The 25,954-nt window shown below is 40.3% G+C and overlaps 1 protein-coding gene across 1 annotated transcript in view; it reads left to right on the top strand.

Annotated features, from left to right (window-relative positions):
• NMT2 (N-myristoyltransferase 2) overlaps positions 1 to 25,954 on the top strand; it is a 44,083-nt gene that overhangs the window by 11,722 nt on the left and 6,407 nt on the right. The window contains exons 3-11 of the mRNA XM_009888956.1: positions 2,821 to 2,824; positions 7,264 to 7,399; positions 12,815 to 12,959; positions 18,441 to 18,559; positions 18,654 to 18,745; positions 18,852 to 18,968; positions 19,654 to 19,824; positions 21,013 to 21,121; positions 24,689 to 24,859. Coding sequence (XP_009887258.1) covers positions 12,830 to 12,959; positions 18,441 to 18,559; positions 18,654 to 18,745; positions 18,852 to 18,968; positions 19,654 to 19,824; positions 21,013 to 21,121; positions 24,689 to 24,859 — 909 coding nt within the window. The 5' untranslated portion in view covers positions 2,821 to 2,824; positions 7,264 to 7,399; positions 12,815 to 12,829. The remainder of the gene's footprint in view (positions 1 to 2,820; positions 2,825 to 7,263; positions 7,400 to 12,814; positions 12,960 to 18,440; positions 18,560 to 18,653; positions 18,746 to 18,851; positions 18,969 to 19,653; positions 19,825 to 21,012; positions 21,122 to 24,688; positions 24,860 to 25,954) is intronic.

A 25,954-nucleotide genomic window follows, 5' to 3' on the forward strand; every position in this document is an offset into this window, starting at 1 on the left:
TCGGGTCAGCCCCCGCGGCGGGCAACCCCCGACGCCCCATACCCGCGCTCCCCTCCCCGGCCTGGGGACCTCTCCGGGCATCGCCTGCGTCCCTCTGTCCTGCAGACACACTCCTCCCCGGCGTCAGCTATTGTCAGAAAGGAAATATTAACTCTCAATCCACACGCTGCGTGGAGAGTAGAGCGCGTGTTTTACCAAGGCATTAGACGGAGCGGACGCTGTTGTTCTGGTTGTAGTGCCTTCTCCCCTAATCTTGCGTCTTAAATCTTCCCACGCTGCGGATCAGGCGCTGTCGCCAGTAAAAGTTGACAGGAGCGGGGGCCGGCGTCAACTGCGGGCCCTGGCACCCCTCCCGTGTTGGGCGATGTGCATCGTGGCTCTGTCTGGGCACAAGGTGCCAGGGGTCTGGCTTGCTCTGCAGCTGGGGGCTTTTGGGGCAGGGAAGCGGGAGGGACGCGTTTTAAAAATCGACTTCGTTTAAATTTACCTTTGGTTAGAAAACGCGATTGCAGAGAAAAAGCTTTGTTGTCGCAACTAGGAGTGGCTGGAGTAGCCTAAAATAGAAATAGGTTAATCTATACACAGCTACACAAATATCTTCCTCATGAATTTCTGATTCATCTGGTTGAGAGCATTCTGTAGGTGATTGATGTTTGAGGATGTACGCTGTTTGTCATCTCCTGCCCCTAGGATTCGCTTGGGAACAAGCAGCTCTGCATCTTAAATGTGGCAAGGAAAATCTAAGACACTTAGGTGGCTGACTTCTCTAAAAGGCAGGAAAGGGGAAAACTTCGATGTTTGCTGCTCTGTTGGTGAATTCGTGGCAGGCATGCTAAAGTTGTTGTGTCAAAAATAATTATAGTAATATAAATCTGGTATATTAAAAAGGGACAAAATAGCTTTTAATTATCATGGGGCTTTTGTTACATTTGCGTAGATATGCCATAGTTGATGATTCCCAAATATGTAAAAGTAACACCACTAAGAGCAGAGAATGATTATTTATTGCGCTTTGTAGGAGCCAACCTGACATGCCAGGCCAGATTGTTTGATAGCTGGGTGATGCCTGTCGAGAATTCATTCGTACTTTATTCCTACTCCAGTTTCCTCTTCTGTTTGTGTGCGTGACCGAGCTGTAGCTGCCCTCTGCAGTGTAGCTGGGCTTGCAGCTATGAGCTCCGGCTGCTGTGACACTGAGTGCAGAAGCAGTGTGTAAGAAGCAGGCGGGGAACAAAGAATTGCGTTTTGGTGTGTTCTGAATCACAGCTTGCTGCTCTGCTCCAACTTGGATCTCGCTGAGCTGTGAGGGACAACTACTGTGGCTATGGGCTGTACGCTGTTCTCCCCAAAGCTTGTTTTTGTTGAATATCCCAAATGTATTTTAATAAGTATTTCAAAGAAGCTGCTTTATTCATCTTTGAATAAGATAGTGAATGCTTCCAAGTAATATGAAGTTTAATTAAATTAGTGGTAGATCATTCCAGTAGAAAAAGCCTCTAAGTATTAGTACCAGTTTTCTATCATATTTCTGATGCATGAAGTCTAATGACTTTTGAATTACTTTATTTTCCTGTAGTCTTTGAGAATCTTGTTTGCTATTATTTGTCTGCAGCTTGAAGTATTCAAACAAATTCCATCAAATGGAAAGAAAAATCTTACGTTACAGCAAACACAAAGATCTACTTTTCAACCTGGGAGATTAACCCATGGTAATAGGAGCCTAATTGTTTTGTGTTTTCTCCCTATCATAGTATATTAATTTTTGAGATAGCTTTAAAGTTTGCTTTGAGCTTTTAGATAAGGTTTTATATACCTAAGCAATTTCTGAGCAGCCTTACTGAGACTATGACTGTGTTACCTGACTTGCTAAATTCGGAATGGTGTCCATTGCTGCCCATCAGTGTTTAATCTCATGCTATTTTAACCATCACTTTTTAGAAGGAGGTAGAGTGTGTGTTGCATGTCAGTCTCTAGTTGAATTGCTTTGTAAATGAAGTTACTTTCAAGCTGTTTCTAGGCATTTGAAAATAGGTCCTTATAATACTGGATTTTTATTTTTTTTTTTAAATTTGCTAATTGTTTTATGTGCTTGAGCACTGAATGACTGCAGCAGAAAATACCATTTTATAGCTCTCAACTGTGCAAATGTCTTTGTCCTTTGTTTCTGCTCCTGTATTTTAGATGCAGGATTATGTATGTTGTGTGACTCATTGCTGTTCTCCTGTTCCGTGTCTGCAGCTTGCTCCTGCTAGATGCATTGTGCTGTACTTGTTCTGTTTCATAATAAAGTGTTGTTTACAAAATAGCTTTGTTAGTGTGTATGTAGAAAAAAAATATTTATTGCACCTGAATCCACCCTGCTGGGCCTAGCTTTGTAAGGTCTCTCAGTTCATCTTCATTCTAAATAGCTCCTTGTGCTCACTTACAGAAAGGCTTTGGCCACTGAACATTTAGTAAACAGATGAGGAAAAAGTATGACCTTTAAACAACTACCCCCAACCCTCACAAATGATTTACTTTGGATGTTTTAGTAGTATACCCCTTTGATTATTGTTAAATGGCAGCTTTATAACCAGGACTACTTTTAGATTAAAAAAAAAAAAAAAGTAAATATTCTGAAGGTACAGGAGACAGTGCTTAGTTTTAGCAGATGAGATTTACATCTTGAAGTACAGACTTGAAGGGGGAGGCAGAGGAAACACATAGAGTGTTTAGGAATATCTGTTGGGTTAGGTTTTAAGGCATTGCTGTTAGGTTTTCGTGCTTAAGAAACTTGCATTTCCAAGTACTAAAATGTATACAAATAAAATCTTTGTCCAGAGGGGTTGTTAGTAATGGTAGTTTGTTAGTAAGTGGAATTTGAAGGACATAAGCCCTTCTGGTCAGGACCTCCTTATTCTCTTGAAGTGGTGGTAGTCTAATACAGCAGTGGGAAAGCCTCTGTTTTCTTTATGAACCAAGGACAGCCCTAGTATAAATAATACTACTTTGAAATTTTTTGGAGACTTGCCCATATACATGAGATCTGATTTTTTGTGATCAAGAAGATCTATATAATGTCTTCAGAAATGTAGTTTTGCAACCTCACATACCCGCAGAGAGAGGAAAAATACTGTAAAGGTAAAAACCCCACACAGGCCTAGGCCTTTGCAGCTTAAAAAATAAATATCTGAAGTACATGTTTGGTTTTAAATTTGAGGAATTGCTAACTTAAAATTACCATTCCATGTAATTTAAAACAGATGTTGACATTATGAAAAGCTGTTTCTGCTAAAGCAAAATTTAGTGTCCAAAAAGGCAATTAAAATAACACTGACAAATATTCAGTGGGGAACATAATCTCAAATCAAAACCAAGGGAACCAAAACAGTTCGACCACCTGAGTCGACCAACTGTCACACTCCTCTTGATTATTCCATCTCAGCTTTTCATAGTTTTGCACAGAGCTCTACAAAGTAAGTTTCTCTGCCTTTGCCACACTCCTCCTCAAATGCAGTAAGTATCCCAATTTTTCAGTTAAAAAAAAAAAAAAGCCAACACATGCAGGGAGAAGCAAAAGTCTTTTTTCACATTTATGCAAAACACCAGATGTGTGTACATAAGTGGAAAGGTATGTGGGTGGGATCATGGGCTCGCATTTGTAACTTGCAGACAAAATCATAAAAATGTGGGCCATAATGACTGTCTCAGAGTCATATCGACAGCCGGTTTCTGTGGCAAGGTTAAGTCTTTTGGGGGCAGAACAAGGTCTTTTGACTCTTCCTTTGCCTTAGCTGAATTTTGATATGCATGTCACTTTTGTGCTGGCCTCACTCCTTTACCTATTCATCAGACTGACAAAACCGACACCGTTGATGCAGTTAAAAATATCTTAGACCACGTCTGCGCTTAGGTATACCTCAGCCTCAGTGTGTACGCTCACGCTCCTGTCAGTAAAGCGCTCCTGGTATAAGCATGTCTCTGCTAGACTGACACAATCAAAATCATCCCCAAGTCTAACGTTGAATATTTTTCTTAGTATAACCATTTGTGGTCTATGTGGTGGGCTGGACTGGGGCAGATGTGTTGATTTGATGCGTGAAAAAGTTATGTTTCCTGACCTGACCGCTAGACATAGCGTCAACCTGAGCTGCGTATCCTTTTCTTGCTTCCCGTGTGGGACCTGCGCTCCGAGTTGTATTGCTTCAACAGTAGCAGGGTAGTTCAGCCAAAGAGACGTCATGCTTAAAGGACAGCTTTCACAGAAGTGGCAAATTTTTCCCCTGCCAAACTTCTAAGAGTGAGATACACCTATATGATGACACCACGAAATGTATCTGACCAGACAAAGCAGAACTCAGATCTTAGTCAGCACAAAAGTTTGTTTAATTAAGAGAAAAGCTTTTCGTGGGAGTCTTTGCTTTTAATCTCGTTACCTTCGCATATCTTTTGTGCTGTCATGTCCAGCGTAATTACTACAAGTTGAGCAACCGAGTTCCTCCCTTCCCAGTCATTCTTAATCCCAGTTTTAGAACATTTTGGTTCTTTTCAAGGCAGAGTATAGAAGAAGGATAAAAAAATCCTGAGATGTTTTGGTTTAGCTTTTGCCCTAATTTGCTTGGTATCTCTGGTTGTAACTTGTGTTGGACAAACCTGTTTACTCAGTAGAAATTTCTGCATGCTGCCTGCTGCCAAATCTCTGGGTTGCAGGCATGCCTAAAGAGTTGAAGGACAAGTGGATCTCTCTTTAAATCCTCTTTTTACATTCTGTGGACTGTAACAGTAAAAAAAGGCTGACCCAGGCAGGGGACTGTGCATTAATAACTACTCTTGAACGGTCCCTGGATAACCTGTCAGACAAAGGTACCAGTATTTATTTTTTAAGAGGCAGTGTGAAAACTCTAAACCTAAAGGTCGTAAGCTGAGGACTGGGATTTCAGAAAACTTAAAAAAATAAGTAGTTTTAACCACCATCTGTCTTTTACAGCAATTTAGTCCTGTCTTTCCTCTTTCCCAGCTAAAAAATAAGCATTTATATATGAAAAAGACCTTGAGCTGGTCAAAGAATAAACTAAGATTATCCTGGTAAAAGTACAGTTTAACTGGGGATAACATTAGTAAAGCTTGGCAAAACTGCTTTTTCTCCACAGCTGCCAAACTTTTTTTTTTTTTTTGAGTACAGTTGTTCATTATTTCACCAAACTAAATAAAACATTGACCCTCAGGTAATCCCAGTGAGCAGAATTCTTGCGTGGTGTAATCGGGGCCGGCTGCTGTTAAAAGGCAAGAAGTGAGCCGCACCGGTGCGACTCGGGGCTCGGTGCCTGCTGGAGGCGCCTGTCAAGAACGGTGTTTGCTGAAACTCAGAGTAGGCTTAATGTTCAACGCAAAAGCCTTTGGGAGTCAGCTTAAGGATGCGGTGGCATCATTTGTTTGCTGTATGTGAGATGTTAGAGGGAAAGGTGAAAGCTTGTGGGCAGTTCAAGGAAGTGGAAGAATACCTCATTAAATGAATCTCAGCAAAGGTGAAATTGCTTTCCCTAGTATTTTTATCTCAGTTTTGCCAGAGGTGGTGAAGTCCTAGGTCTTGCACCTGTTTGGTTGGTTGTTTTTTTTACTCTCTCATACTTGTAACCTCTTTCCAGGCCTCTGGGTCTGTTCTGTATTTAGATTCTGTACAAAGTGTCATCTTGGTCTACGGGCCTTCAAATAGATTTAAATTTGATCATTTTAAACTGCGAGTATAAAAATTATTAACTGAAACATCTGGGTGATCAGGTAGTATCTTCATTCTGCAAGAGAAAATTTTTTCCCTGCCTCACTTGTATAACTCTGTCCTTTGTTTCTGCAGACTTCTAGCAGGTACTGCAAATTCTTTTCTCTCCCCTGTGCGAGTGCCTGGTCTGCTACGCTGTTGTCCTTTGAGTATCCCAGAGGGTGCTGCATTTATAACTCTCCCCTCTTTCTGGGAGCATAACTTAACCCAATGTAGGTCCGAATGTTAAGGACTTTTTGGGGTTCGTCTTTCACTACGGGCTGTTCTAGGGAACAGTAATGATATCACAAAAACGAGTGTTTGTTTAGTTGCATGTTTGATTAATTGCAGGCTTTTGGCCTCCCAGTTGGACATTTGGGTGTTTTCTTGCTGACTTCAGCTCTGACAATGTATAGGTGCCAAGACTGGGCATCGTAATCTTGAATGTGAACATGTTACAGTGAATAACATGGCCCTCGCATGCGTATCTATCTTAATAACTTTAGTTATGTTCTTCTGAGTTCTCTTTCTTTTGGTTTGCCAGTATCATATCTGATTTTTTCCCCCTTCCAGAATTAAAATAAACAGTCGTTTGTGCACTGACTTTTTTCTTTTCCAATGAAAAACAAGCCCCCCAAACCCCAATATCTGTCTTGAGCTCCATTACGTATATATGGTTTTGTTGGGAGATTAACCCGTTGAAGAGGATTCAGCATTAACTGACTCATTACCTGCTTATTTGCCTTCCGTCTGAGAGCTGCCAACACATCCCACACTTTGCAAATTCTAATCTAATCTTAATTCTGTATCTTGATTACTTGTCAAATTAGAATCCCCTTAAAGAAGAAAGGAGTTGTATTATCAATAGTCAAAATATGTCAGAATCTGCAAGTGCAATCAATACATACTTTGTTGGGGTTTTTTAGGTAAAGTTGACCCCATTGTACTTACTGTTTTAAAGTACAAATATTTGGTTAGTTTTGTGTTGTTTCTTACTGAGATTTCAGCAAGAATTTATCACTACTTAAGTTAGAAACAAAATTCCCTGAAAACAGAATGTTTTTGTTTGGATTCTTCTCAAATTCAGATGTGCCTGGTGGTTGAGCATGAAGGGGAAAAAATACCAGGCTGCTAATAGTTACTGAATTTCCAAGGAGGTTACTTTCCTCAGTTCCTGCACTTTCCTGAGTTCCTCCAAGCTGTTGAATTTGGTCATTTCATGTTTGTGCTGGGTAATAGCCTGGAGAAGAGCACTGGCTGTATAGAGTCCCAATTTGACACTAGTGTGTCAAAATGCCTGGTTGTGCTGGGGTCCAAGTATAAAAGAAATTAGAAAGCATTTGCAGGAAGTTTTTCATCAGTGCTCTCATTTCCCCCCTTCCTTCGTTTCCCTTGCCTTTTCTTCACATTCAAATTGCTGTTAGATTTTTTGATATTAAAATGCTGTTTTTTCCATATTTAACTTTTTCTGAATTTTAAGTTCGGTGGTATTGACTTTTCTTATTGAATATTCTCTGAATCTCTGGCAGAAGCCCTGGAGGGGATTTGGGAGCGAAGAAAAAGAAAAAGAAGCAGAAGAGAAAAAAGGAGAAACCAAACTCTGGAGGCACCAAATCAGATTCTGCATCTGACTCCCAGGAGATTAAAATTCAACAGCCTTCAAAAGTGAGAGCCTGGTTCTGTCTTAATTTGTGCTTGCCTTCTAATTTAATTTTAATTTGTGTGTTGCTTTTTGTAACAGTGAGTTAATAGTTCTGCCTTAACACATCAGAATTGAGTAAATGGCTACTGTCCTGAATTGAGGCAGAAGCAAGATAAGACCTGGTGTTTGCAGACTGTATGAAGTTAGCTGGAGAGTCCTCGTCACCACCACAGTGGTATACTGTGAGAAAAGCAGAGGAGGAGGTGTTTTGTCTTTCTTTTCCAGCAGTTAGAACTCAGGCTAGTGACAGCTTAGTTGTGGGGAATCTTAATCTGCAGCAGTAATGCTTTTAAATAGATTTTGTGTTTGATGAATTGCCTTTAGTTTAGCCACCATCTAACTCAGCTTAGTGCAGTTTCAGTAACTTGTACAGCATGATGCTATCTCGTGGCAAGCAGCAGCAGTAGGAGGGAAGGTGTGCCTGCTGTGCTAACCAGCCTCTCATTTGGGCAAACAAGCAGCGTGTCATCTTACATAAAATGCAGTAATCTCTAACATGGGCATACAGTCTGAAGAAACTTTTTGCCATCTGAAAGGCCTCCACTGTAAATAAGAATGCAAAATGGGGATGTACGATCTTTGTGGTATTTGTGATAAAATAGCATTGTCTCTGTGCTTTTGACTATCGTATTCTGAATGAATGGTTAATAATATGTGGTGGCTTTTTAACATACGACTTTTATCTCAAGAGAAATCTGAGCCTGAGAACTGAAGTTTATAACAAGATGATAAGAAAGTTTATGGACCATTGAGCATGTTGAAGTAGTTATATTTGCTTTATCAGATTAACATAGAGAAAGTTACACTGTTGTATCAGTACTACTATTCATCCTGCAAGATTTGTCAAGTGCATTGGGACTGCCAACTAATATTAGGGAAAAAAGTTGTGTTCTGGCTAATTAACACACTGAAAGATTTTGTGTTGTCCCTTTAGATCTTCTCTGTGTCACCCCCATTGCTTTGACTGGGCACGTTTGGCACAGGGGACACTTTAAAATATGTAGAGAGATTATAAGTACTTCCTGATCTCACTACATGTTTTGATACTGTGTTTCTATACAGCACCTGGCCTGAATTGCTAATACAAGATGACTGTTTGTAAGCGATAACCAAGTAACCTCAAAGTCTTTTACAATTGGAGAAAGGTCAATTTTAATGTTAACACAAAGACAGAGTTCATTGCTGTGATATCCCGGGAGTTCCTTGGTTCCCTGTTGACCAAACTTATTGTTCCATATCTTGCCTCTAATTGCATTAAAAGGAAGCTGCTTCGCTTTTTTTGGTTTTCATGTGCAAGATTTTAGTCCTCAGCGCATTGCAGTCTTGCACACCATTTCTCTGGCGTGATGCGTTTTGCAACTGTGGAAGCCTATCCTTGTTCTAAGTTGTGTACTTAGAGTGGCACTCTTCATGATTATTTTACTGTCATAAGAAGTTTAGCCAGTTTGTTAGCAATGTTACAAAATTTCCTCTGTTATTGGCATGAAAGTAAAGCTCTCACTTAAGTCTTTCTCTCAAGCTCTAGGTAGCTAAACCTTTTTACTATTCTTATATAGCTTCCACTTTTCTCTATTTGCAAATGCGTCAGTGTTGGTGGTTTTTTTTAGGCTTCCTCTGTTGTGTTCCAGGTGTACACACTGATATGTAGACAAGTTTTTCTGTCTCGTACAACCTTCCTGTTTTAGATTTTTTGAAGGCACCTTAGACTGCTGATCTGGATCAGTGTGGAGGAGGGTACTTATTTTCTCTGCTACTCAAGTGATATTTAGATTTTGTATTCCTTGTGCTATACAAAATATATTATAGAAAAAAGGCTTTTGGCATTTGCTTGCTCTTGGTTGAAAAGAGGTTTACAAAATATTTCAGAGGAAAGTGGCATTGTACACCTCACATCTAAGAGAATATATGCAGGATCATCAGGTAATACTCAGGGGGATTCTGAATTTGTTGAAAATAATTTTGAAAAAAGATTTTGAGGTCGGGTGAGTTTAGAAACAGGTGTACCAGTTTGGAGAGGAGAAAAGCACAATGGTGAGTCTTCTTAGCTTCTCCCTGTCTTACTTGTGATATTGGTCTTTTTGAACACTGGTATGAGTGTAACCACAGCAATAAATGCTTTTTAGCATTGTGTGCTTACGGTGACCTTCAGGGCACTTCACTGCCCATCTCACAAGATTCTGGTCTCTCCCCATTACAAGTCCCAATGATGTGTACTGTCCACACTGACACAAATGAAGCTTGCCAGACTTGCAATATTATCAGTCGTTATTGTAGTCACCAATGGCCTACACAACATATTCACAGATTAACTTAGATTGGAAGGGACCTCTGGAGGTCTTTGAAACAACCTTCTGCCTAGAGCAGATCCAACTACATCAGGTTGTTTGGTCTACAGGGATGGAGACTTCACAACCTCTGCGGGCAACCTATTCCAGTGTTTGAATACACTTGTGATTAAAAAAATAGTAATTCCTTATATCTAAATGGATTTTGCTGGTTTGTAGCTTGTGTCCGTTGTTTCTTGTCCTGTCACTGTCCTCCTCTGAAAAAGCTTGGCTCAGTTTTCTTTACGTCCTCCCATTAGGTATCAGTAAGATTTCTCCTGCTCCCTTAACCTTCTCTTCTTAAGGCTGAACAAATCAAGGTCTCATCTTTTCCTTGCATGTCATGTGCTTCAGCCCCTTAGTCATCTTGATGGCTCTCCGTTGAACTCGCTCCACTATGTCAATGTTTTCCTTGTAATGGGGAGCCCAAAACTGAGAGATGTGATCTCAGGGGTGACATAAAAAGGGGAAGGCTTGCTGGCCAGTCTTAGTGGTACAACCCAGCATGTAGCTGTCCTTCGCTGGCCAGCGAACCGCTGGCTCATGTTCAGCTCTCTGCCCACCACGACCTCCAAGTATTTTTCTGCAAAGATGCTTCCTAGTCAGTCCATGCTGGCCTCTGCCATTTGTCAAACTTCACAAAGTTTCTGTTTGCAACCTGCCAAAGTAGCTTCCAATACCAACTCTGTGGTCCAGCGTATCAACTGTTCTTTGCAACTGTGAACTTGCGGAGAAAGTCACATCGAGATTGTTAAGCAGTATTGATCCCTGAGTTCTCAACATTCTCCCTCTTGCCTTCTTGAAGGTGGGTGTGACATTTCCATTTCTCCAGTGAAAAGAAACCTCTACCAATTGCTATAACCTTTTAAACTTGATAGATGTTAGTTGTAGTAACATCAGCCAGCTCCCTCAGCACCCTCAGCTGCATCCAGTCTGTTCTTACGGACATGTGCATGATTAGTTTGCTAAGTGGTCCCTAACTTTCTCTCTTGCTGTGGGTAATGGGAGTCTCTCAGACTCTGCTGCAAGGCTCAGGGACATCAAAGGTCTGAGGTCAGATCTTGTCACCAAGACTGAGGCAGGAAAAGCATTGCGTGCCTCAGCCCTGTTGCACAACAGCGCCGTCTTGTGCTGCGAGGAGATATTTCCCCTAAACTGAAATGAAACAAAATTAGTCTTTGTAGTTCATGGGAAGTTCTGTGTAGGTTTTTCTTACTTTCCATTAAAGTAAAACAAGAAGGGTTGAAAGTAAACTTCTTAGCCAGGTTGATCTCTGAACATGTTGAAAGGACAGGAGGTTCCTCCTGATGCCCCTAGCCGTGTTGTGTTTAGTACCAGAACATGATCTTTTTACTTTATGTATGCTAGTAAGAACTTTTTAGAATCTAATGTCTCTTTTTAGATTTTCTGTTTTCTTCTTCTTAATGTAGAAAAATATTAGAGACTTAAAATAAACTTACAAAATAAATTACAGTATGTCAATATTTATGTTTGATTTCATAATCTACTGATAAGATTTCAGAATTTATCTAGTGGCATTAGAAGTATTTGTATCAGGCCAGTGTGTAATAGACAAATTGATTTTAAGTTGAGAAAAGTAAGTTGTCTCACTGTAATCTGGATCTAGAAATACGGTAGGGTTTTTATGCTGCAATAGTGTTGCTCTAAAGTGTGCAAATATGTTAATTCACAACTACTCAGATGACAGGTTTTTAAAGCATGCTCACAGGTAAAATTTTGCAATACTTAAGAAATTGCATGATGTTTAGAGGGTACAAGTTTTTATTATAAATAGAAAGTGATGGCCTGCTTGAGCTACAGGCAGGGAGTTTTATTCCTTTTGTGACTGAAGATACTAGAAGCAGGTGCCCATCCAAATGAAGCTTTACATTATTATGTGTAATTTATGGTGGTTTTTCAACCCATGAATCCTAGAAGGAAAATGAAATATGGAAATAGTCATCCATTGATATTCAGTAAAAAAAACATCTGGCTTGAAATCTCTATGCAGAATTGCTTAAAATTTTCCAATCCATTTGAGGCTGTTCCTTTGAATGTTTTCCAGGACTGCAGTGCAATAAATACTTGAGCACAAGCATGCTGTTAGTATGCCTCAGAACAGGACTTACCACTTGGGAGATAAAACCCCAACTAAATAGATTAAAAAAGAGAGAGAAAAATCCCTCTAGATTTAGAAGTCTGTTGCCGTTATTCCTCTGCACTTTCCTATGCAGGTAAAATTCTCATTCCAGTTACACTTACTCAGAAAGATCAGAAGTGAGGGTTTAGAAGCTCAGCTTATAAACACTTAGCCTTAGGTTTTATGCGTTCCAAATAACTTTCCTATAAAGATTTTTCAACTTTGAAGTGGGAAGTGTTTATTTTATGTCTGTCTGCTTCTATCAGTTAAAATTATCCTTAGTTGTGAGTGTTGGCATAGTTGGCGTTAGTGGCAAGATGGTTATCATATGATACAATGCAGAAAGGTACCTACTGTGATAATTGCAAGCTAATAGAAGGCAGATACAATATAATTAAGGTTAAAAAGTGGATATTTGTAGCAATACAGTGTACCTGAAATACTGAACCATAGCAAATTTACATATTATTTTATATTGTATGTGTTAAGTACAACTTTGAACATCTCTGTGTGTTCCAGTGATATCTTTAGATTGTTAGATATCTAAGCTGATCTGCTTTTTGCTGTTTCATTGTGTTTAACCGAGGGTGAGGGGATGGGGCAGGGAATATAAGAAGCTTTTTATTGTGATACTGGTACCCTGCCTTAATGCTGCTGTGTTTGTGTTAAAAACACTGAAGTTTCATGGTTAAATGCAAGTGCCACTCAAAACTCTTAAGTATTTTGTGAAGCTGACTGTCTGTTGCCCACCTAATTTTCCACCCTCCTGCCTCCAAAGGTTGTACCTAAACTAACCATGATGAGAAGAGTACGTGAAAGAATACGTAATAGTAAAATAAATGAACATGTTGATACAACTTGTTCAAAGTAAACATACTCAATAAGCTTCCTCTTCCATTTGTCTCTGTGTGCAGAATCCAGCCATTCCAATGCAGAAGCTTCAAGACATCCAGAGAGCGATGGAGCTGCTCTCTGCGTGCCAGGGTCCAGCAAAGAATATTGACGAGGCCACCAAACGTAAATACCAGTTTTGGGATACACAACCTGTACCTAAACTTAGTAAGTTTAACTGGACCTGGGCATAAGATCTGTCTTACTGACCGCTAAAACAAAGCATGCCAGCTGTGTGGCATGTTCTCTAAAATGGGTATGAAGTTGCATTGTGAACAGTAGAGATCCTTAATCTTTTGTGTAGTTTATGTGGAATTCTTGATGTTCTCTGAGAAAGTGCTTGTGTCCCCGTATCCCGTCCCTGGTCTCCCCCAGTGATATGCAACAAAATACGGTGTTAATAAATCTCATTCTGATGTTCTCTGTAAAAATGGGAAATGTTATTGACATAGCATTCCTCTGTATATTTTAGGTCTGAACTCTTGAACAACAGAATGTAGAAGTCTTTTCCACTTCAGGGAAAATAAGAACTCTTAAGTAGTGGCAAAGATTAAACTTTGATCTTACATATTTATTTATTTTCCCTCTTTTTTTTTTTTTTTTTTTTTTTTTTTTTTTTTTTTTTTTTTACTGCTGTGTGTTCACGTGCTTCCTCCACAATGTATACTGCTTTGAAGACATGCTTTCTCAGAGCCCGTTCTCTGTTCTTGGTACCAAGTGAGATGGTGAGGTGACCTCTCCTTGCCTTTAATTTTGTAAGGAATTTGTCAGATTATTTTTTATACTGATGTGATACTAACACAGTTGATAAATCTTAGTCTTTGTTGGAGAAGATAGGTGCTGACTCTCTTGCTTTTTCTGAATTGCTTTCTGAACTTTCTTCCCCCTTCATTATCTTCAAGTTAAGTGGTTGTATCTCTTCAGCGCCAATAAAACTTGGGGACCCCACAAGTAAAGCAGTCTCAGCACAATAGCTGTCATTGTTTTGTTCTGCAGGTTTCTCTCCGTGGCATTGGAGGCTGCTGTAGAATAAGCAGAAATAAGATAGAGTCTAAAGCACAGGAGCACTCTGTCTCTCTCTGCGGGGCAGCATTTTGCATTAATCCATTTCTATAGCTTAATCCACACTGATCCCATTTCTCCCTGACTTCCTTGCATAGAGAAGTCCAGAGCAGAGTCCCTGGATGCAATATTTTCCACTGGATTGAACTGACCTGCCCTGGCTCTTCTCCATGCAAACTCTATCCGGATACCTCCGTAAACTAATGGTAGTAATTGTCACAGTAATCCTGCCTAGGTGGAGGAAGAGCCTAGCTGAAATAAGTTGATGAGTAAATAATAATAATTAAAAAAAAATACTCTGGCCATAACGAAGCTTTTTCGGGCTAGTTCAGGTGTGCGCGCAGCAGTTTGTTCCAGGAGTTCAGTTCAGGTTAGTCAATATATCTTACAGCATTTCTATAGAGGTCAGAGTCTGTCACCTGCCAGCCCGAAAGGACCAATACATGTGGTCTAAAAATGATTTCTTAGTGTTGTTGAATAGAAATATGCTTTGTTGAATTTGGCTAACAGAGGTGGTGTTCAACAGTGTTTATGAATTGCTTCTTGGTCCCATTGATTTTTTTTTTTTTAAGCTTTTCCTTTATCTGCTGAATGAACATATTGGGAATTCTTCACTATTTGATATGCTGAATATGTTTATGTGGAAAAAATAATCGGTTGATTCAAGAAATAGCTGCAGGGATCTTTGCATTAAATTATCTTTCGAGTCCTTCTGCCTTCAAGTTAAGGTTGTTAGCAGCAGGTCCTTTAGTTAGGCCAAGTCTGCCAGGTAGTGGCAGTAACATTTAGGCTGTTGATACTTTCCAGATTTTGTGTAAAGATGCTGATAATAATGACCTAAACTGGATGGCAGGTCATAACTATTTGTCAGGATTGCGCATCTTTTGGCAAAAGTTCGTACTACAAAGGAACATTCGACTGTCTAGAGCTTGATGATGGTGATGATAGGGTTGAGTGTTTACGGGTAAGAATCAGGGGGAAGGCCAACAAGGCAGATGTCATGGTGGGAATCTGTTACAGACCACCCAACCGGGATGAAGAGGCAGATGAAATATTCTGTAAGCATCTGGGAGAAGTCTCACAGTCTTTAGCCCTTGTTCTCGTGGGGGACTTCAACTTAGCAGATGCCTGCTGGAAATACAGTACAGCAGAGAGGGAACGGTCTAGGAGGTTCCTGGAGCATGTGGAAGATAACTTCCTGACACAGCTGGTGAGGGAGCCAACTAGGAAAGGCATCTTGCTGGACCTGTTGTTTGCAAACTGAGAAGGACTTGTGGGTAATGTGATGATTGGAGGCCATCTTGGGCACAGTGATCGTGAAATCATAGAGTTTTCAATTCTTGGAGAAGTACAGAAGGGGGTTGGCAGAACTGCTACCTTGGACTTCTGGAGGGCTGACTTTGGCCTGTTCAGGAGCTGGTTGACAGAACCTCTTGGCAGGCAGTCCTGAAGGGCAAAGGAGTCCAGGGAAGCTGGACAGTCTTCAAGAAGGAAGTCTTAAAGGTGCAGGAACAGGCCAGCCGCCTTGTGTGCCAAAAGATGAGCTCGTGGGGAGGAAGACCAGCCTGGCTGAACAGAGAGCTTTGGCTGGATGTCAGGAAAAAAAGAGTTTACGGCCTTTGGAAGAAGGGGCAGGTAACTCAGGAGGACTACAAGAATGTTGTGAGGTTATGCAGGGAGAAAATTAGAAGGGCCAAAGCCCAACTAGAACTTAATCTGGCTACAGCCATAAAAGACAATAAAAAAAATATTTCTGTAAATACGTTAGCAACAAAAGGAATGCTAAGGAGAATCTCCATCCTTTATTGGATGTGGGGGAAGCACAGTGACCAAGGATGAGGAAGAGGCTGAAGTACTTAATGCCTTCTTTGCCTCAGTCTTTAACACTAAGACCAGTTGTTACCTGAGTACCCAGCCCCCTGAGCTAGAAGACAGGGAGCAGGATGAAGCCCCCATAATCCAAGGGGAAATGGTGAGGGACCTGCTACAGCACATAGACACACACAAATATATGGGGCCAGATGGGATCCACCCAAGGGTACTGAGGTAGCTGACGGAAGTGCTCACCGAGCCACTTTCCATCATTTATCAGCAGTCCTGGCTCACCAGGGAGGTCAGAGTAGACCGGAGGTTAGCAAATGTGACACCTGTCCACAAGAAGGGCTGGAAGGAGGATCCGGAGAACTGCAGGCCTGTCAGTCTGACCTTGTGCTGGGGAAGGTTATGGAGCAGATCATCTTGAGTGCCATCGCGCAGCATGTACAGGACAACCAGGCAATCAGGCCCAGTCAGCGTGGGTTTATGAAAGGCAGGTCCTGCTTGACTAACCTGATCTCCTTCTGTGACAAGGTGACCAGCTTAGTGGATGAGGGAAAGGCTGTGCATGTTGTCCACCTAGACTTTTACTAAAGCATTTGACACTGTTCCTACAGCATTCTCTTGGAGAGACAGGTTGTTCATGGCTTGGATGGGTGTACCCTTTGCTGGGTAAAAAACTGTCTGGATGGCCGGGTCCAAACAGTGGTGGTGAATGGAGTTAAATCCAGTTGGCAGCCAGTCACAAGTGGTGTTCCCCAGGGCTGAGTACTGGGGCCAGTTCTGCTTAATACTCTATGAGTGATCTGGACGAGGGGATCGAGTGAACCCTCAGTAACTGCAGATGACACCAAGTTGGACGGGAGTGTTGATCTGCCGGAGGGTAGGAAGGCTCTACGGAGGAATCTGGACAGGCTGAATTGATGGGCCGACGCCAATGGTATGAGGTTCAAAAAGGCGAAGTGCTGGATCCTGCACTTGGGTCACAACCACCCCATGCATCACTACAGGCTTGGTGAAGAGTGGCTGGAAAGCTGCCTGGTGGAAAAGAACCTGGGGGTGTTGGTCGACAGCCAGCTGAATGTGAGCCAGCAGTGTGCCCAGGTGGCCAAGGCAGCCAACAGCACTCTGGTGTGTATCAGAAATAATGTGGGCAGCAGGACTAGGGAAGTGATTGTCCCCCTGTACTTGGCACTGGTGAGACTACGCCTCAAATACTGTGTTCAGTTTTGGGCCCTTCACTACAAGAAAGACATTGAGGTGCTGGAGTATGTCCAAAGAGCAACGAAGCTGGTGAACAGTTGGATGGGTGTACCCTTTGCTGGGTAAAAAACTGTCTGGATGGCCGGGTCCAAACAGTGGTGGTGAATGGAGTTAAATCCAGTTGGCAGCCAGTCACAAGTGGTGTTCCCCAGGGCTGAGTACTGGGGCCAGTTCTGCTTAATACTCTATGAGTGATCTGGACGAGGGGATCGAGTGAACCCTCAGTAACTGCAGATGACACCAAGTTGGACGGGAGTGTTGATCTGCCGGAGGGTAGGAAGGCTCTACGGAGGAATCTGGACAGGCTGAATTGATGGGCCGACGCCAATGGTATGAGGTTCAAAAAGGCGAAGTGCTGGATCCTGCACTTGGGTCACAACCACCCCATGCATCACTACAGGCTTGGTGAAGAGTGGCTGGAAAGCTGCCTGGTTCAGTTTTGGGCCCTTCACTACAAGAAAGACATTGAGGTGCTGGAGTATGTCCAAAGAGCAACGAAGCTGGTGAACAGTCTTATGAGGAGAGGTTGAGGGAAATGGAGTTGTTTAGTCTGGAGAAAAGGAGGCTGAGGGGAGATGTTACCACTCTCTGCAACTACCTGAAAGGAGGTTGCGGCGAGGTGGGGGTCAGTCTCTTCTCCCAAGTAACAAGACGAGAGGAAATGGCCTCAAGTTGTGCCAAGGGAGGTTTAGACTGGATATTAGGAACAATTGCTTCACCAAAAGGGTTATCAAACATTGGAACAGGCTGCCCAGGGAAGTGGTTGAGTCACCATCCCTGTAGAGTGGCACTCAGGGACATGGTTTAGCAGTGGAGTTGGCAGTGCCTAGGTTAACGGTTGGACTTGATGATCTTAAATGTCTTTTTCAGCCTAAAGGATTCTATGATTTGCCAGGTGCTGCTCCATAGAAGAACCACAGGTTCTGTTTATCGCTCTGTACTGAGGGACCGGAGTTGTAAAGTAAGGGAGAATAAAGCATGCTTGTAGGATTTTGGGGACAAGTTTCACATTTCGCCAGCATCCCTTACATGCCCTGGCTTTGCCATGCCACTGCTCCTGAGTAATCCTGTTGAGTTCAGGTCTGTTCAAGTCAGTGGTAAACAGGATCCGAGCCATAGCTTGTTAGCTGCGAGTACAACGTGTTTCTCATGATGAGACCGTTGATCTCGTGGCTGGCTAAATGATGTGCATGTGCTGATAAATTGCTGTTCTGTGTTACGAAATATTGGGTATCAGTTAAGATAGAGTAGTTCTGTGCATATTTATAGATATCCTGATGATGTAGTTGTTAGTCTGAATGCAATCTGTGAGAATGAGAAGTAGTATAAACTAATAATACTAATTTTTTTCAGCACTTTTTTAAAGCTTCATGGTCCTGTCACACAATTATGAGAAAATACATGATGTGAGTTAAATGCAGTTTTGAGAACTATCGGGAAAGCTAACAATGTAACTGTTCTTTTTTTCTTTTTTTTTTTTTCTTTTTTCTCCTCTTCCTCCCTCAAAAGATGAAGTTATAACTTCTCATGGTGCAATTGAACCAGATAAGGACAATGTCCGCCTAGAGCCATATTCTTTGCCACAGGGTTTTATGTGGGACACACTGGATCTTAGCAATGCTGAAGTTGTAAGTAAAACAATTTTTATAGGTACCTAAAATATTGAAGTTTATTCTGATTGATGTGTGTGGATAAATCTTTGGATTTTTTGTGTGTTTTCAGCTGAAGGAGTTATACACACTGTTAAATGAGAATTACGTAGAAGATGATGATAATATGTTTAGGTTTGATTATTCACCTGAATTTCTTCTGTGGTGAGTAGCAAGTTCCTCATTCTGCTCTGACTGGAGTCCAAAGAAGTGTGTTTTTATTACATCTTCGTAAGCAGTAATTTGTAATTATTTCTGTCATCAATTCCAGGGCACTACGTCCTCCGGGCTGGTTACCCCAATGGCACTGTGGGGTTAGAGTGTCTTCAAACAAAAAACTGGTAGGATTCATAAGTGCCATTCCTGCAAATATTCGTATTTATGACAGGTAAAATGCACCATTAGTTTTGTATTTGTAAAAGAATAACACCGTGAAACAAATCTTAAACTGGGTATCCATTGCCATAGACAACTTAAAAAGAGAGGAGGCTTACTGACCAAAAAGACTCAGAAGAATCCTGTGTATGTAGCAGAGACTTCTTTTTTTTTCACTCCTTTCCCTGCCCACCCACCTCCCCCAAAAAACCCAACCAAACTTGTGGGCTCCTTATGATGAAGACCAGTAATACATATTTAAGGAATTTTCTTATTGATGGATAATACAGACAATGACATAGAATTTTCTGAATCTACTGGAAAGTATTTAAAGGATAGTCAGTCAGCTGGACTTCCTTGGCCAAGTCTTCATATACTGGCAGTCCTAAAGTGTTATGATACCGTGTAGCATGTGCTTGGATATCATTCTTTATCTTAAAGTAAGGCAATTGGTTACGTCTCAATAAAGCTCTGAAAAAGGAGTGTTGCAAACACCTTAGACAAAGCTTGCATATTGCACAATTTGCCATTACAGTCGCAATATCACAGATCAGTGGTTGTTGCAGATATACCTTGTCATAGGCCAATTTATTTTTACCTCAGATTCTCCTGTTGCAACATGGAAAGCTAGTGTTATGCAAATGAAAATATTCAATGTGCAACTCTTTCTAATTTTTCACTCTTTAATGTACTTTTAGTGTGAAGAAAATGGTAGAAATCAATTTTTTGTGTGTCCATAAGAAACTGAGATCTAAACGGGTAGCACCTGTACTGATTCGAGAAATAACCAGAAGAGTAAACCTGGAAGGAATTTTTCAGGCTGTTTACACTGCTGGAGTGGTACTCCCCAAACCTGTGGCCACTTGCAGGTAACCTAGGTGATGTTCATAATAATATCGGTTCCTATAGCAGTCATTTTAAAGAACACGTTATGTAATTGGCCAGAAACAACAAAAGCCTAAAATTCGAAGAAATTAAATGTTGTGACCTAGACTAACCTGAAGGCTGAGTGTTTGTCAGGGTGGATTTTTTTGGTTCTCTCTCTTTTTTATTTTTTTTTTTCCTCCTTTTTTTTTCCCCCCCTTCTTCCCTCCCGGTACCTTGGATAAAACAGCTTCTCAGACTGAAATCTGATTTGGGGTTTGTTTATCGTACATCAAATAGACTAATAGATGTTTCTGTTGACCTTCTGGTGGAAGCCATGCTAGCAATGACAACATTGTATACCTGTGTTTTTCAAGTGGCCTGTTTCCTTGCTGGGACAGTTCCCTGTTGACCTGGTTGCTTGCCAAAGATGGCAGAGCATTTCTGGGAATTGTATGATTTGCTGTTTTTGAAATACTTTCATCTTTCCTGGAGAAAGGAGGAGGACTTGATCAGCATTTGATAAGGATGGGAAAACTATCGCGTGAGAAGAGTTGTATGTAATCAAGTATAATTTCGTTTGTTTGGAATGGATTTTATTTCTACTGGCAAAAGTTCAGTTCCAGCAGTATTAGTTCAGCTGTCTATCCTTCTGGAGGACAGCAATTTCTTTGCTTGATTTGAAATTGTGTTTGTACCTATCAACACCAAAGATCCTGTAAGTTTCTGTAAGGAAGGATGGAAAAAAAAAAAAGACAACCATGCTGTGTTAGAGTAACCAGTGATGTTCTGTTGCACGATGATCTCCTAGGAAGAGGAGATCTCCTTCAACAAACTACTTAGACACAATCAGAGGGTCCTGTCTGTACAAGATAATAAATGTTACCATGTAAGTGTGCTGCAATTGTTGGGGATATGGCAAGTACTAAAATGTTTAGCCCTGTTATTACTCATTCTGTAATAAAAAGCATTTGCTTAGATTCAAAATATAGTGATAGCAGGCCTGTTGAAAAGCTATTGCTTGGATATAGCTTTTCCTTATCTTTTGTTCCTCGAGCTTCTTACAGACATAGTACAGGATTGCTTAGAAACAAATTTGGAGAGAAGGAGCAATGCGAGAAAGTAGGGAAATGAATGCAAGTAAAAGTGACACTTAAAATACTATTAGTTGTCATTATTAATTCTGTTTCCAGGTATTGGCATCGATCATTGAATCCCAGAAAACTGGTGGAGGTGAAATTTTCACATTTGAGTAGAAACATGACTCTACAAAGAACAATGAAGCTCTACAGACTTCCTGATGTAAGCAGTATGACTTCTAGAGAATCCCCACAGTTATTGTGAGGCCCAAAATAACCTTCCATCTGTCTCTGGCAGCACAGGCTTTTGTGTGGAAAGGCAGTGTATGCAGGATGTTTAAAAAAATCTCTGGTTGATGAAAAAGACCTTAAGGGCAATACTAAACAGAAGAGACTATTGCCAAATTTTTACCTAAAAGCCTTAAAAAAACCCCCAAAACACAAAACAAACAAACAAACAAAAAAACCCCACAACAACAAAAAAACCCCACCTCATAAACATGTGGGATTGAGTTGAAGATGCGTAAGACTATTCTCATTATGATTAATCTGATAAAAGATTACTGGAACAGAAAGCTAACAGTTCATGTCTTAAAATTCTCAGAGGAGTCCGTCAGGAAGCTGGCTGAGCACGATGGGATTATTGATTCCCCTCTAATTCACAGCTTTTTCTGTTCTGTCAGAGAATGCTGTTGAATAGCTAGGTTAGTTACAAATATTTTTTTTTTTCTCATGTTTGCAGCTAATAGTTAGGCTGGCAAAAAGCCTTAGGATGCATTTCCATGACAGGGCAAGTCTACTGCTGTCTGAGATGTGCTATTAAAAAATCTCATTGCTGTAATTAATAGGCTATAGAAGTTAGTCTAAGCTTTATGATTGGAAACAATTTCTTTGCTTGTAAAAGATACCTTTCTATTTGCAGGGACTGCAGAATATCCTTTACACATACCATATCAGTAAACCTTTTTTATTTACACAAACCTTCCCTTTTGGTTAAAAAAACCCTTTTTTCCTTACTCATAGTACTTTGTAATGATTTGTCTGACTTTGGAGAATTATATCTGTTGGTTTTATTTCGCTTCATGCTACAGGCTCTCCTGCTGCTTATATATTTGAGGAATACACTAAACATTCCTTGGTATAAAGCACGTGCCATGGCTTGATCTGAACTCCTGCTGCTGTCAGAGAGATTCGTTTCCTGTGCTGCCCTGCGTGCTACCTGTGCCTGCACACGCGGGTTCTCCCTTGCGTGCAGGGCAGCAGTTTTCAGAGCTTAAGAATTAATAACCAAATTAATTAGGTTTTAATCTTGATGAGCTAAATATAGCTTTCATCAAATCTTGAAGATACTTTTTATAGGCTAAAAAAGTGCAGTAGACAATTTCAAATATAGGTTTTGGTGGCAACTTTAGTACTGTTTCTCATGGAAACAATACAGGAAAAGAATAGTTTAAGGATCTTACTTACAGGACAAAAACTGTAACTACAGAGAATCATTAGAAACAACAGCAGTTGTACCTTGATCATCTTCCTTTGTCATAAAACTCAGGTTTCAACAGAAAAATAAATTACGGAAAACAAAGCATACATTGTATCTCATTCATAAAATATAGCTAAGGCAAACATACTGTACAGATGTGCAAATAGAAAATAGGTGCTTTGAAAAATCAACTTTTAAAACTAATTGATGTAGGAGTCCATATGCCTCAGCTGTTTGTTTACTTTTAGATTGGAGTTGGGAGTTTCTCCCATGGAAAATGAAGATTTAATCTTTGTGCTAATGTTTTCTCTTTAAATCTCGTGCTGTGGGTTTTTTGGGAGTTGTTTTTCCTAAAAAAGGGTTTAGGTGCTGTTGAGGATCTTTATCCTCAGTTTCAGGTTGTTATCATAAACAGTACCATCACACCGATTGGTTCATTCAGGCCACTCTGTCCTGTCCCTCAGCACCAAATGCTGTGTCTTGCTTTCTAACCTCTTCTTAGAGTCTTTGGAATATCATTGCCACTGGGAGCTCTTCTCCCTTTAAGAGGAATTAATCATTCTTAATCACTTGAACAGTGTGAATTAAAAAGGTTTTCAGAAATAATAAATACTGTAATTGGTAAATACCACCCTCACTGAAGGCTGTGTTTGTGTGTGTACCTATAGATATTAAAAATAAAGTGGGGTGTTTTTTTTTTTTTTAAGTGTTCAATCTCTTGAACAAGGAGTTTTCTGAAAGAGGTAAATTTTGGCTGTGTTTAGAATAAGGACAGGAGGATGTTTGTCTCTGTATGTCTTTTCCTGACTGATCGACATCGTGAGCCAGGATACTCACAAGAATATACGCCCAGTGCAGCTTGATGTGTGGAGCAGAGAAACAAATTTTAGCCCAGTTCTGTACACTTTCCCTTACTTTTGGGGCTGCAAATAATCATTTGCTGGTGGCCGTTCTGAGCGTTGCTGGGGGATAAAGATGTTCCAGCCCAGCTGCTTTTACTCCCATCCTTCTCCAGTGCATGGCTTTCGAAGAGGGACAGAAGCTTGGAGGGAGGCGAAATTAACCTTTCGTATTGTAGTTCATAAGGAGGTTATGAATGAAATATGTCATAGGAAGCATCATGTTGATGAGTCGGGCGAATACCCCTGTGAATTCAGGGCATTTAAAAATCTAGATGATGTGCTGTTGTGGAGGCAAACTGGAGTCCCAGGCTGCTCAGGAAAGCAGGAAGACTAAAATGTAATACACAGACCAGAGCTGTGGCAAAACATGCCTTGATTATTTATTTTTTTTTTTTTAATCTGGCTGCTGAGTCCCAGAGTATGTGAATAAATACCTCCCCCAGAATGTCTCCTTTTGAGCAAAGCATAATCAGCTACACTAATTTCAGGCTTCCAGTAATCAAGTCTCTACCTGGCTGCTCTTGCAATTGACTTTGCTATGATTAATGTGATACGTGCCCAAGTATGTAGCTCAGACAGATGAAGCTGGATAAATGAGCTCTGAAGAGAACAAGCCTTAGCCTTCTTAAAGGGAAATATTCAGAAAAGCTAACAAAAGCTGGAGAGAAAACTTTAATCACCTTTGCTTGTTTAAACATTGATTGCATAGTACTGGAAAGCAGTTTTTCCCTCTTCTGATGTTTAAAGTCAAATAAATAACTTTATTTGTTAAAATACTGTGGCTTTTTATTTCAGGCAGCTGTAAGTTATGAGAAGCTTTCTTATTAACAGAACAACAGTTCTGCCTGTATAGAAAGTTGACTTTGCAAGTGTTAAGAATAGGTGGAATTTTTTTGTTAAATATTTCTAATGAAACTTTATTAGCTGACTGATTTATAGCTTGACTGTAATTTTCCTAAGTTTGAATTGCAAATGTTCTTTTCTTAAGATTAACTTCTGATATGCAAGTTGCTTTATGTTTTGTTTCTGTGTCTGGGCCCTAGGTAGTTTCAAAGAACATAAGCAATAAAGACTGACCTAAAAAAAATATATAATATAATAATAATACAAAATGTGTAAGGTCTAGGCTGTTTGCAATAGTATTGCTTTCTCTGGAGAAATTAAGTTGTTTCAATAACGAAATATAAAGATTGAAGTGCCCCAGACTGTCTCAATAATTACAAGAGAGGGAATTCTGATTGAAAGCCGTTTGTAAAATAGCATAATGAATTAGGTGGCTGGGTAAAGTAGGCTAATAATGAATGCATTATAGCAAGCAGAGTGACTCTGCAACCTACTTTCAGCCTTTGCTGTGTATGCACTTTTCCTTTCAACATCTTAACATATATTTTTCTTTTGTTACAATAAGGCCACAAAGACTTCGGGTTTGAGACCAATGGAACAAAAAGATACAAAAGCAGTACAAGAATTAATCAACACTTACTTGAAACAGTTTAATCTTGCTCCTGTGATGGATGAAGAAGAGGTAGCCCACTGGTTCCTGCCTCGGGATCACATTATTGACACTTATGTAGTAGAGGTAAAACATGCCCTAATTACTTCATAAATGTCTATGTGAATGCCGCTTACAAAAGTTCACATCAGCATCACATTTTTGAAATGCAGACAGTATGAAAAATGTGTGCTGTAGGTGGAATTTGATATCATGATTCCAAGCTTTGTTTGTGGTATTGCATTCTGTTAATAAGAAAATGCTTGGTTGTGATAAATTGCAGTGCTCTTATAACAGGATATTTTAAAGAATTCTGAAATCTCGAAATATCACAGCAAAGAACTTTACATATTTTAAAAACAACCCTTCGACCTGCATTCCTACATATTTTTTTTCCTTAGAGATATGACATGATAGCAAGCAGTGGTCTTCAAATTTCCTTTTCTAGAAAAAAGGAAACCTGAGATAAGGATTTGGTTTGAATTCAGTCTCATTCTCCCAGGTGTCTAAGTTTCTGCTGTACACTGTTTCAAAATTCTTTATTTTTAAAACCAATTTTAGGGTCAGCTTCTGGAGGAATTATGTTTTTTGATGGTCTACTTCAGTAAAACGTATTTTTTCTAGTAAAAAAGTGTGTGTGTGTGTATATATATATGCATGAATTTGTATATGTTTGTGTGTATATATATATACATGTATATGCATGAGTGTGTGTAAAATCGAGAAGTAAAAGTTAACATCCCTTGGTGCTGTCATGAGTTGCTGTCAGCTAGGAGTTCAATTATCTTGGAAAATTATAATCTTTGTGCACTAACAAGATGGAGAGCATCATCTCTTCCTACCACTTACTGTTCCTTCCGCACCCTACCATTTCCACCCTCCAACCTGTTGGTCACAACGCTTCTCGCAAAATAAGCAGTGCAGGAATAGATGAGCATTTGGATTGGAGAACTCCAAGGCAATAAAGCTAGTGGAGAAAGATACACTCTTCCCTTTGAGTCCATGCTAAATCAGTTGTAGAAGTCGTATTTAGATAGTGTATTACCTTGTTTAAAGCGATAAGCTTATTTGAGAATGATCAGTACTAATGTTCTTAAATCTAGCAGCTCCTCACAGAAGCTGCCGGTTGTGAAGCTCAGTATTCCCACACTGCAACCTGAATTTGAGCAGGAGTCTCAGCTG

Source organism: Charadrius vociferus, unplaced genomic scaffold (genome assembly GCF_000708025.1).
Source record: "Charadrius vociferus isolate BGI_N301 unplaced genomic scaffold, ASM70802v2 scaffold297, whole genome shotgun sequence".
NCBI lineage: Eukaryota > Metazoa > Chordata > Aves > Charadriiformes > Charadriidae > Charadrius > Charadrius vociferus.